This window comes from Nomascus leucogenys, chromosome 3, assembly GCF_006542625.1.
Source record: "Nomascus leucogenys isolate Asia chromosome 3, Asia_NLE_v1, whole genome shotgun sequence".
Taxonomy (NCBI): domain Eukaryota; kingdom Metazoa; phylum Chordata; class Mammalia; order Primates; family Hylobatidae; genus Nomascus; species Nomascus leucogenys.
Window position 1 is genome coordinate 151,083,595 of NC_044383.1, and position 12,544 is coordinate 151,096,138.

The 12,544-nt window shown below is 38.6% G+C and overlaps 1 protein-coding gene across 6 annotated transcripts in view; it reads right to left on the bottom strand.

The window, feature by feature from the left end:
- PDE10A (phosphodiesterase 10A) overlaps positions 1 to 12,544 on the bottom strand; it is a 662,241-nt gene that overhangs the window by 46,114 nt on the left and 603,583 nt on the right. For all 6 annotated transcript variants that reach the window (XM_030809949.1, XM_030809952.1, XM_030809953.1 and 3 more), the window contains 2 exons: positions 12,218 to 12,373; positions 2,879 to 3,051 (listed from right to left, as the gene is read on the bottom strand). In XM_030809949.1, the coding sequence (XP_030665809.1) occupies positions 2,879 to 3,051; positions 12,218 to 12,373 (329 nt within the window). The remainder of the gene's footprint in view (positions 1 to 2,878; positions 3,052 to 12,217; positions 12,374 to 12,544) is intronic.

Genomic DNA, 12,544 nt, shown 5'->3' on the forward strand with positions numbered 1-12,544 from the left:
TGCAATCATCATCAAACTTGAACAGATGAGGTGCTTCTTATGGATGAGCCAAGAAAGTTTCTTGAGATGAAATCTACTTCTGGTGAAGATGCTGTGAACATGGTTGAAATGTCAGCAAAGGGTTTAGAATATTCCATAAACTTGGTTGAGAAAGCAAGGGCAAGGTTTGAGAGGACTGACTCTAATGTTGAAGGAAGTTCTACTGCAGGTGAAATGCTATCAAACAGCGTCATAAGCTGCAGATAAATTTTCTGTGAAAGGAAGAGTCCACTGATGTGACAAACTTCACTCTTCATATTTTAAGAAATTGCCACATTCAGGCTGGGCACAGTGGCTCTTGCCGGTAATCCCAGTTACTCGGGAGGCTGAGGTGGGGGGACTGCTTGAGGCCAGGAGTTTGAGACCAGCCTGGGCAACACAGCAATACCCTATCTCTGAAATAAGAAATGAAAAAAAATTAGCTGGACACGGTGGTGTGTGCCTGTAGTCCCAGCTACTCAGGAGGCTGAGGCAGGAGGATCGCTGGCACCCAGAAGTTTGAGGCTGCAGTGAGCTATGATGATGCCACTGCACGTTGACAGGCTGAACAAGACCCCATCTTTAAAAAAGAAGGAGAAGAAAACAAATTGCCACATGCATCCCTACCGTCCTACGATTTGCAACCACCACCCTGGTCAGAAGCCACCAGTACTGACGCAAGACCCTCCACCAGTAAAAAGATGATGATTTGCTGAAGTCTTAGATGATCATTAGCATTTTTAAGCAATAAAGCATTTTTAAATTAAGGTATGCATTTTTTAGGTATAATGTTATTGCATACTTAGTAGACTATATGGTGTAAATACAACTTTTATATGCACTGGGAAACCAAAAAGTTTGTGTGACTTGCTTTATTATGAAATTTCTTTTACAATACATCTGAGTTATGCTTGAACATGTGTGTGTTATGCACACATGCACACACACACCTCTACCTTTGAAAAATCACAGAAAAATGCATGACATTACATGAAATAGTTGATATTGGAATGCAGAAAAATAGAGTATTACTCTTTTTTATACCTCTCCATTATTTGAATTATTAAAACGAACATGCATTGTCTTTCAATGCATGTTTCAATGCATATTTGTTTTAATTGCTTTTCAAGTTATATGTCAAAAATTATTTAAACATGCACTACTAACACATACGTACATGGGTACCAAAAGTGTTGTTATTTTCAAGTAAATGTTTACATTTCCTATATTATAATAATCATTGTAATCATTCTGCTGAAAAGATTATATTCAAGAAACTGGATACTAGTTACATGATTCTTATTTACAACCCCAAAAGAAAAAAAAGAAAGTGCATGGGTTTCAGGAAACCAAGGGATATTTCATGAAGGCTCTATTTCCCTGATGTTCTGATTGCCATAAAAAAATACTGAACAAACACCTGTTTCTACATGTCTTGGAACAAGGACTACACACAACCTGTTGGAGACATAAAGACTGCAGACCACACTTCTCATTTGGGCTGAAGGAAAAGAAAGACATGCTAGAACACCCTAATTGATGTTTAGGGGATCTTCCCTGACACCATCCCTCTGGATGGTCCCAGAAGAGGCCCTGGCAATGTCCTCAGACTGTCATGTGTAAAAACAAGATATCTTTGTATTGTTTTTCTTAAATAAGGTATTCCCTAAATTGTATCAGTTTCAAGCTCTACAAAATCTGGATCTGTCCAGTTTGAAGGTAAGCTGAATCACAAATAACTGCTGCTTATCCAAAGGCATCAATATCATTGTACAAATGGTATTTATTCTTGAAGAGGGAAACTTTATTAGATATCTATAGTCATCTGTAAAACCAACATTTTGTATTTGGTGTACCTGAGAGAATAGTGAATTGTTTCTAAGAACTTTAAAACAGTCTGTCCCAAAGAACAAAATGTAGGATCAGTACTTAATGAATCACAGAGGAGATATATAGAACACCTGAACAAAAAGTATAAATCCAAATTCAGCAAGACTGGCAAAGAAGCAGTAAGTAAGTGCTCACCAGCCTAGGGATAAAGATGTCCTCACTTAAGCAGAAGTTGGTCAGACATGCAAACAGGAACAGGAAAGCCACAGAAATAAAAGCTAGTGTTACCACTACAAACTGTCAAGGGGAGATGGCAGGTTAGCCAATGAACTTAGATCTAATATACAGATGGGTGAAGAGGTTCATAATGAACATACCTGACCTACTTCTGAATCCACTAGGCAAGACACCCACCCTCAGAAACAACAGGGCATCAGACTAATGTAGCCTGATTCCATTAGGGTATCTAATTTATCTAATCCTCCTTGTTGTAATTCCATGTTCACCAAATAAACTTTTCATTGTTACTTGGCTTTCTACCCCATGGGATGCCAATATTCTGACCCTTGTGACTGCCTAATACAATTACAGATCAATAAAAGGGGAGTCCAGTTTCTACACCAATCACATTAGCTTGCTTAATAGGACTGGATTCTGAAAATGGAATCCATTTTCATTTGCTCTTGAGTTTCTGAGGCCAACGGCCAGACCCTGAATGGTGATCAATGCCAGAAGGGACCTCCTGGAGAAACATCGTGCCAGCCTTTCCTTTGAAAGGTGCCAATCCCTGTGTGACTAGTGTAACTTCCAATCTGTATTTTAATTAACCTCACTAGACATTGTCAGTAATCTTGTCAAACAATAAAACATCTAAAGTAAATATAAACAAGATGTACATAAAATGAAAAACATGTAAATTTTTTACATTTCTTCTTTCAAATATAAGCCTACCCCACATTACATTTCTTAAGTATCAATTTATTCCAGATAACACTTTCTGGGCTTCTAAGCTTTTAAAAATTATTTTTACCTATGTGATTGATTATTAAGGTTTAGCGATCCGGTCTGGTACATCTCTTCCAACTGTTTCCTGTTTCCAAAGTATAAAGCAAGGTCTGTGGCAATGATGGCTTTGCGGATGATCTCAAGCACCTGCTCATATTCACTGGAGCTCAGAGTGGAGAAGATATTGTGCCCTTCCAACTACGGAAAAAATACAAATAAAAACCACTAATAACAAGCACAAGCTCTAATCTTATGACATTTTCAGTTATTTGAAACTATATAGTCAGTCAATGACATTTGGCACCCTAATGAAAGGTTTTGGGGAAACAAAAGAATAGTTAGAAATGACTGATGAAAATAGCGTTTTGGTTTCTCTTTAAGCTACAGAAACAATGAAGCTACCACTTAAATAAACTATTGCAACTATAATAACATCATTTACTACCATAAAACCCCAGTGATTTAAATATATCTAGTTCTTAGATATTTCTAATAGTTAAAAAAACTTGAAAATGTAAAATATTTAAGTCAAAGACTCTTCCTCTTAAGTTAATTAAAAACTTCAGTAATTTTTGTATTATACTAGAACCTTAATGGGCTTAAAAAGGCATCTATATCCTTGTCCACTTCAGGTTGTAACATATCAAAACATGCTTAATAGATAGTAATATATTTCTCTGTATCCTAGAAGAAAATGTCCTACAACCTCAATAAAATGTTTATTCAAACACATTAAAAACTCTAAGGGCAAGAGCACCTTTCCCTACAACACAAATCACTGAAGCTATGACAATTCTAGGATCATCTTCGAATGGCAGATCATCACCCTCAACAAGACCAGAGCATTGGATTCTCTTCGCTCAGAATATCCTTCATGTATTAATCTTTTAAAAACTTTATAATAATTTCTTCCTGTGAAAATTTTAAGGTTTTTATTTGTAATTGAGGAAAAAAAAGCCTTTGTTGAAACTAAAAAGTTTTGAGATAATTAAGATGCATTCAATTTGCAGATACATCAATTATTTTGATATTATTTCATTATTGGTCAATATAGTACTACTCTAAGTTGATTTTCAATTAATTTCACTTTTCCTAATATACATTTATTGAGTTAAAGTACAGTAAAAACTTAACAATGATTGAAGTGTATTTCTTCACAAAATTAGACATCTCATTAAGACACTGTTTCTTCATATTCTTAAATGAAACTGTACATGTACCATTTGTTTTCAATTATCAGAATAGTTCCATATTATTTGCTCTTAAAGTCTTAGAAGTATTTGAATTACTGTATGATAAATGCAGTCCAAATGGACTCAGGTCTAGTTATTTATTTTCCTGACAATAATAGTAGTAAGGCTTTACATTTGTAGACAGTTCTACAGCTTACAAAGCACTTTCAAACACATGACTTCACTTTCAAATTATAAAACTTATATTAGTTCAGAGTTCCCACATGGATTGTACATGAGATGCTATGAGATGAGCCGTTTGAGCACAGGCTGGTTAGTGACCAATGGGGACAACGGGAGGGGACTCAAGCTTTGGGCTGGTGGCTGAACTCAATGATCATCCAAGCTCGACTCTCTTCAATTTTGTTGTAGAAAGTTACAAGAAGGAAATATTGATTCATCCTATGGTATCTGCTTTCCTTTGATGTGACCATAACTGAAGTGAAGCAGGTAGCCTCTGCATCAAGACTGAATGCCTGTCACCTCTATGTCCCACTTCACGAACATGTTTCAGCATGTCTGGCTGGTGCTCATGCACACATCTGCTGTCAGCAGGTCATGTGAAGGGAATCACAGCTGATACCATTTTATGCTTTGTATTTGTATGCTTTACTCTCTTTATCACCCGTAATTATCACCATAATCTGTTAAATTATAGTATATAAAATATTCTAGTCTGCTGTTGACATTTAAAAAGAAATATCTCTAAAATAGGGTCTCCTTAGCCTAGGCTCTATAAATTCTGCAGGGGGACAAAAGAGTTATAAGCTCACTGCAATTCTACACACTGAATATATCATCTGTAAGCTCATGTTTTTATCAGAGTCCCAAAAGTGTCGACTGTCCCAAAACAAATTAAGATTTATTTTAAAGAGTGTATATATTCTACTGACTACTTCAGAGTCATTACTTTTCAGTATTGGAGGAAACTAGGTGAAAAAGCTCCACAGAGGGCTTTTATAATGAAAAGGTCTAACTCATTTACTGTCCCCTTCAATAATTTACAAGAGTAAAGGGAATGCATGAATAAACAAAAAAGTAAATGTTTCCCTTTTCTTTCTTTGAGACAGAGTCTCGCTCTGTCACCAGGCTGGAGTGGATCTCTGCTCACCACAATCTCTGCGTCCTGGGTTCAAGCGATTCTCCTGCCTCAGCCTCCCGAGTAGCTGGGATTACAGGCACGCACCACCACACCTGGCTATTTTTTTTTTTTTTTTTTTGTATTTTTAGTAGAGATGGAGTTTCACCATGTTGGCGAGGATGCTCTTCGTCTCCTGACCTGTGATCCGCCTGCATCAGCCTCCCAAAGTGCTAGGATTACAGACGTGAGCCACCACGCCCGGCCATGTCTCCCTTTACTTTAAGAGAATCTAGCATTTTACTGCTACTCAACTAAAGAAAATAAGGGAGATACAAGCAATGAAGCATAGCAGACAAACAATATCTTCTTTAAACCTCCAACCTCACATTTGTTAACACATAATAAATCCTTATAATGCATCATAATACTTTTATACACCAATTGATAATTTTACTATAGTTACGTAGTTTGAAGTCTGTGTTAATTCAAGCTAGTTGATTCCATTTTGCATAAATCAAGCATGAAATAGTAGACTTTTTTTTTTTTTTTTTTTTTGAGACGGAGTCTCGCTGTCGCCCAGGCTGGAGTGCAGTGGCGCGATCTCGGCTCACTGCAGGCCCTGCCCCCCGGGGTTCACGCCATTCTCCTGCCTCAGCCTCCTGAGTAGCTGGGACTACAGGCGCCCGCCACCTCGCCCGGCTAATTTTTTGTCTTTTTAGTAGAGACAGGGTTGAAATAGTAGACTTTTTATACCCAGCAATGTTTCTAAAACTTAACGTGGGTGAACAGCATATAATTCTTAACTCTATGGAAGCACACAGGTAGGCTCTGGTCGTATGTCAATGCTGTGGCTGAGATCTGGTATTAGAGAATGGAAACAATGTTGAAATTGGTGCTGATGCTGAAAGGTGACCCAGGGACTGCCTTGAATAGATGATTCTCAACACTCCTTCTAGCCCTTAATCATAAGGATCCTAAAGGCTGTTAGTATTCTGTCCACTGCTGGGGGATTAGGGAACCACTGCTTTTGGAAAAAAATGTCAACGATGCAACTAAGTGCATCAAACATTCATGATGGCAATGCCTTTAAAATATATATAATACTGATTTTGAAAGTTAATTACCTAGTACATCAAACCACATATTAGGAAGCATTACAGTACTGTAATTAAGAGCACAGATTTTGGAGCCAAATAGTTCTATCTTTTAATGTCACTCTGCCACTTACTAGTTAAGCGACAAACAGATTACTTAACCTCTTTGATGCATATTATTCTCATCTGTAAAATGAAAATAAATTAATAATACATATCTCATGGGGATGTAGTAAAAATAAACTGTATTAAAATACGTACAAAATATTTAAGTTTCTGGTTCATTGTAAGTACCCAATACATGATAAAATGATTACTATTATAATAGTGATGATTGATGATGATGATGATGATGATGATAAAATCTACCAGTACAACTTCCACAGTCAGAGTTAAAGGAAAGAGAGATGAAAAAACAAACAAATATATGTCTAAAAATGAATTTGATAGCCAAATACCTTTTCTATTCAGAACATAGGTGTAGAAAAGGACAGATTTAAACTAGCCACTTTGTCATATATTTTAGATTATCAGTACAGGTAGTGTTGAATATAAGCACAATAATTTTGCTATAATTGTAATATACAACAGCAAACTGTACCTAGTGCAGATGAATTGGAAGAACTCTCTAGCTGAGTCACAGAAATAGTGCTGCTATAAAGAGTGGTAAGAAGTCACGGGATCCCAAAATGTTGGTATAAATAGATAACTTTCTGAAATATGATCACATTTCAAAAGCAACAGATAATTTAAGATTAGTGGAACACTAAGAAAATGTTCTCAATAATGAGAATAATCATTCCTAATTGGTCTATTTTCTAAAATTTTGACTATTTTCAAAGTCAAAATGGGGTATTCAAAAAAGCCAAAAGAAAGAAAAAAGTCTAGTTTCAATGTTCAAAATAATCATTAATATCTCATGAGTAAACAGAATAAATTGATTTGATATTCCAGCAATAATGGTTCAATCACCATTACTAATTGTAAGCTAGTAAGTTTTAGGCAAGAAAACAAAGCTCACCTACATTCTTGGATGTAACTGTCCACACAAAACAGTCTGCTCACATGAAGGCATCCTGCTTGCCTTCTTCCCCTGCTCAGTGTCTCAGCTCTCTGCCCCACTGGACATAGCTACTCACTGTCCTCACATAAAGCTTCAGTTTCAGTCTCTGAGTGCTGGTTCTGCACACTCTGCATCTTCCCCTCCCCATGCTCTACCTTCACACTTCCACTTGTGCCCATATCAACAGCCCCAGAGGTGGGCCTGTGAGTCCAGAGGTGAAGAAGGGGCAGTGATTCTCCTCATCAGCTTCTAATTCAGAAGTGGGAAGCTAAGCTCACAAACAGAAAATTTCAATACAATGTTAAAAACAAAGAAACAAACAAAACACTAAGATGTATGTATGCTTGAGGTGCTCAGGCGCTATGTAAAAGGGGGCAGTGCTGTACCCCAGTGATGTGGGGATACATTCAAAGAATTTTACTGGGTGAGTTCACGCCTGAGTGGGGGGCCACAGAAAGGGTGTGGGGTAATTACAAATAGAGAGAACCCGGCCAATGGCACAGAGTTAAGATACGGTCTGAAACTACAGAAGCAGAGCAGATACTGTAGTCCTGGAACAGACAGGGGCCACTCATAAAAGACTTGTGTATCCACTGAAAAAACGGGAAATTATTCCACAGGCCCCGGAGAGCCACTAATGACTTTTAAACAGGAGAAAAACATATTCAGACATACACTTGGAGGACGGATTTGGGACACAGACACTTGGAGAAACAGTGATGGATAAGGAGGAAAAGGTGGAAAAACACACAAAATAAGATGAAGGCTGAAACTGGGATGTCAAGCAGGGATGGTGCTTGCCACTTGGGAGCTGTAGTGGTCAGAGGGGCCAGATTACCATTTACTAGAGACTCAAGTGAGTTTCCTCTCTGCTAAATGTCTACCATGACCTCTACACAGCAATGGGCCCCAAACACCACGAAAGCAATCCTGATGGCCAGCATTAAGACACAATGGGAAGCTCAGGGAAGGATTCGAGAATGCAGATTGACCTTCTCTGCAGATGCTCTTGTATTTACCCTTACTTCATGACTTAATGAGAATGTAGATTGACCTTCTCTGCAGATGCTCTTGTGTTTACCCTTACTTCATGACTTAATCTCTTCCCATTGCCCACTCAACACGGGATTATCTACGGCATCCCTATCACTGTGACCAAGCTCAAGGCAAGCTATGAGCAAATACACACTTCCTGCTTTTCTCTACCATGAGTAACATGTGTGTGTGTATGTGTGATTGTGTGTGTGTTTAGGGAGAGACAGAAAGGGGGTGACTGAACATTATCTTTTCAAGTCTATTGTATTATTCTCCTTGCTTGCTGTTGTCACTGTGTTAGCCAGCAGTACTCTTCTGAATGCCCTGCTTATCCAGGAGATACCACTGGCAGCCATACTGAAAGCTGGCACTCAGGTTGGCAAAACTATAATAAGCAGCCACATATGCAACACACACCTGTGAAGATGCCTGATGGGGAACTATTTCCAACCCTCACACACAAAATTGCTTATGTTGTATCTGTCTGTGTGGCCAGAGGATGGGCAGTGCCATGCTCATACTCATCTGTTTGGCAATGCAGATCAAGAGAGCAATGGGAAAAGTCTTTTGTGGATAAACAGAAGTATCACAGGTATTCATATCATGAAACTATATATTTTTCTTATTTTAATAACTGGAAGTTGGAATTTTTAACTGTTACCTGAGGATAGCATCTTAATTAGTCAAGCTTACAGGCATCTTTTGATGAAACATAAAATCAGCAGGACTTGGTGGTAACAGGATGGAGGGATGGGAAGATAAAGCTAAAGAAGGGAAAAATCATGACTCTAAGGTCATCAGCCTGCATTCCTGGGTCAATGAGGTTGCCACCACAGAGATACAAAACACAAAAGGCACCTAAATAAGTATAATACCAAGCACAATTCGGGCCATACTGAATACAGGGTTCAAGTGCTTGGGCAGAAGTCCTATTGAGCACTAGGCGGAATTACACGAGTATGAGAGTCCTCAGGGTACCACTGTCAGTCAGAGCCACAGGTGTGCCAGGTGGTGGGCCAATGAGAAGAACAACATAAGGGCAGAAGTCAGGGGACTCAGGCCTTCCTTACTCTGACTGTGAGTTCCAGAGGACAAGGATTTGTGGTTGTTCTGTTTATCACTATATCCCCAGTGCCTAAAAGAGGTGTTGGCAAATAGAAGGTGCTCATTAAATATGTTTGTTATTAAATTGAATTTCAGGGACCAGTTAGATGAATCCGAAAAAACACTCAGAGAAGTACCATGAGGATTACTGCAAAATCAGCCAAGCGTGCAGAAATTATCAGAAGAGGAAGACACTCTTTCCTGAATATTCCTGCCCATGTAGATTGGGCTGTCTGTTTATGGCCCCAATATTATTTCTCTCTGGGCATAGCTCAAATTGAAGGGATTTGGTCAATCAAATATATAAATTTGTTTTCAAACTGGTAGTACTTTTCATCTGAATTTGCAGCAATCCCTAGTTCTTATTCCCAGCTTCTGTTTTTGCAATGTACCTAGTACCTTATCTTCTCTAAGTAAAACAAATTTGTCGTTATTATTACTTTACCAATGACTGAAATTCCAGCTCTAATATCTGAACTTATTCTCCCACACCTTTTTGAATGCCAACGGCTTACCTGTCTGAACTTAACTTACTGCCATGAGTTCCCGTTAGTAGTTCTGATCTTTTTTAGGAACACCACCTTAAGTAATCTGCAAGCCCCACATTGCTGAGGGTTTGCCAAAATGGAGGCAAACCACCCTAAACATCCATTTTTGATGGCAGCAACTGGGCCAAGTCTTCCTAGGGCTTAGGTGGACCTGGAGCTTCCCCATCCCCACCTGCCTTGATGTGACTGCTATATTACCAGGTTTATTTATTATTCTACTCAGGAGCAATAAACTTTGCAATCTGGCCTCCTTCAAAACTAATCCTATTATATTTAATACAGGCTTTCTAAAGAAACTCTATATTGGCTATTAAAATTCAGCTGTGATTAAACTGCTAGCAATGTTGTGCTGTCAAATGCATGAATTCATTTAGGACATGGGACGCTAATTCAGTGACTCCTAATTATTTTTAAGTGAAGGCATCCTGATGTTGTTTCTGGTGTTTATTCTTCTTAGACAAATAAATAGTCTCCAGCAATGAGTGAGGTCAAAGTAGACATTAGTTGTCATGAAGTTTTAGAATGTTCATCCGTTTACAATAAGCATGTTTTACATATATGTGTAAATATATGTACACATACATATACACACATGCCTTTTATCCTGCTTAAATTTCTATGTGTGCGGCCGGGCGCGATGGCTCACGCCTGTAATCCCAGCACTTTGAGAGGCTGAGGCGGGCGGATCACAAGGTCAGGAGATTGAGACCATCCTGGCTGACACGGTGAAACCCCGTCTCTATTAAAAAAAAAAAAAAAAAAAAATACAAAAAAAAAATTAGCCGGGCATGGTGGTGGGCACCTGTAGTAACAGCTACTAAGGAAGCTGAGGCAGGAGAATGGCGTGAACCCAGGAGGCAGGGCTTGCAGTGAGCCCAGATCGCACCACTGCACTCCAGCCTGGGGGACAGAGCGAGACTCCGTCTCAAAAAAAAAAATTTCTATGTATGCTTGTTTTATGCAGGTATGTATGTATCTATGTAAACATACGTCATTTAAAAAGGAAAGAGCTGGTGTCAAGCAAAATGATAGGAATGATGACTACACGTTGCTTTCAGGACTAAACTGAACCATGAGCAAGCTCAACATAAGCTACCTACTGGGGATGGCTTGAAAACGACTAAAATAGCTCCATATCTGAAATACTTTTCACTTCTACCCAGCAGGTAATTCGAAGAGCACCCGCCATCGAGTAAGGTGATCATTTACCTTCGTAGGCCTGAGGACATGAGACCTGGACAGTCAGTTTTGCTGGGTTTTAAAAAGGACTGGGCATGCAGCACTACCAATCCCGTGGACAGTTAAGTCAAATGAGGAGGCACTAAGAGAAGCCTTTGGGTAACTGAGGGGAGAAAAAAAAATCCTGGCATTTAGAGGAGGCCTGGCCTATTCAACAGAGAAGAACTGCACCAAGTGGCAAGGCTTTCCTGCTTCGCAACTTGCCTATGGCCAGTTACTGGCAGAGTCACTGTTGGCATTTTGCTATGACATCCTAAAAACTCAAAACCCTTTCCCTTAGACACATCATTGGAAGACCTAACAAGGATTTCTCTTCCTACGTAGAGGTGCTGACAGTGAGAGGAAAATATAGGGCCCACAATACTTAAGCTGAACCCAGATTACATTTTTAAACATTGTTTGTGATAGGAATCAAATCACTATGATGTCATAGCTACCTGGATGAGTTTGAGAAAAATCATTTAAGAAAGAAGGAGCATATATATCCCATGTTGAAGTGATGTCTGTGATTGTCTACATCAATTACCAAGAACACCTTAAACACAATAAAATAAATAAACAAAACATACAGTGTAAAAAAAAAGGCTACAATGCACTTAAAACCTTATATTTACCTAACTTTAAAGATTTGCTGTTCAATATCTTCTTGTTTAAGAATATGATAATCTATATAATTAATTGATTTAAACTATGTAAAACAAGTATTGCTTTAGGGTTACATGTACTTACTGATATAATATTTAAAAAACAAATGTGATTGCAAAATAGATGTATTCAAATTCTTTGTAAAGGATACCTTATGCAAAAAACACTATTATTTAATGATGACTATAAATATAAGGTTCTACAATAAAATGTAGCTGTTGCTTTTAAGGAAGCCATAATGATCTTCCTTTTCCACCTGTGAAGTATCCCTATCTCCCAGACAGCCCTTCAGAGTAAGCGGGAGACGGTGTGCGGTGACTCACCTGGAGGATGGACACGGTCTGGGAGAAGTGGTGCTGCTCCATGGTGGAAGTGGAGTAGAGAGCTGCCAGAGGGTGGTCGAACTTCTGCAGGTAGCTGTTACTGAAGCCCCTGTGGTCCAGGTCATGACACAGACACGCAATCAGCAGTCCTTTGCGCTTTAAAAAGTAATATGATGCAGAGATGTTCAAAACACAGAAACACACATGAGCAGACTTACCGCTTACATTCATATCACATCACTTTCTGGCATTAATATAGCACAAATACAGCATTCTGGCATAAAGAATCCTATACAAATAGAGCAAACCCTTAGGAATCTTTGAAAT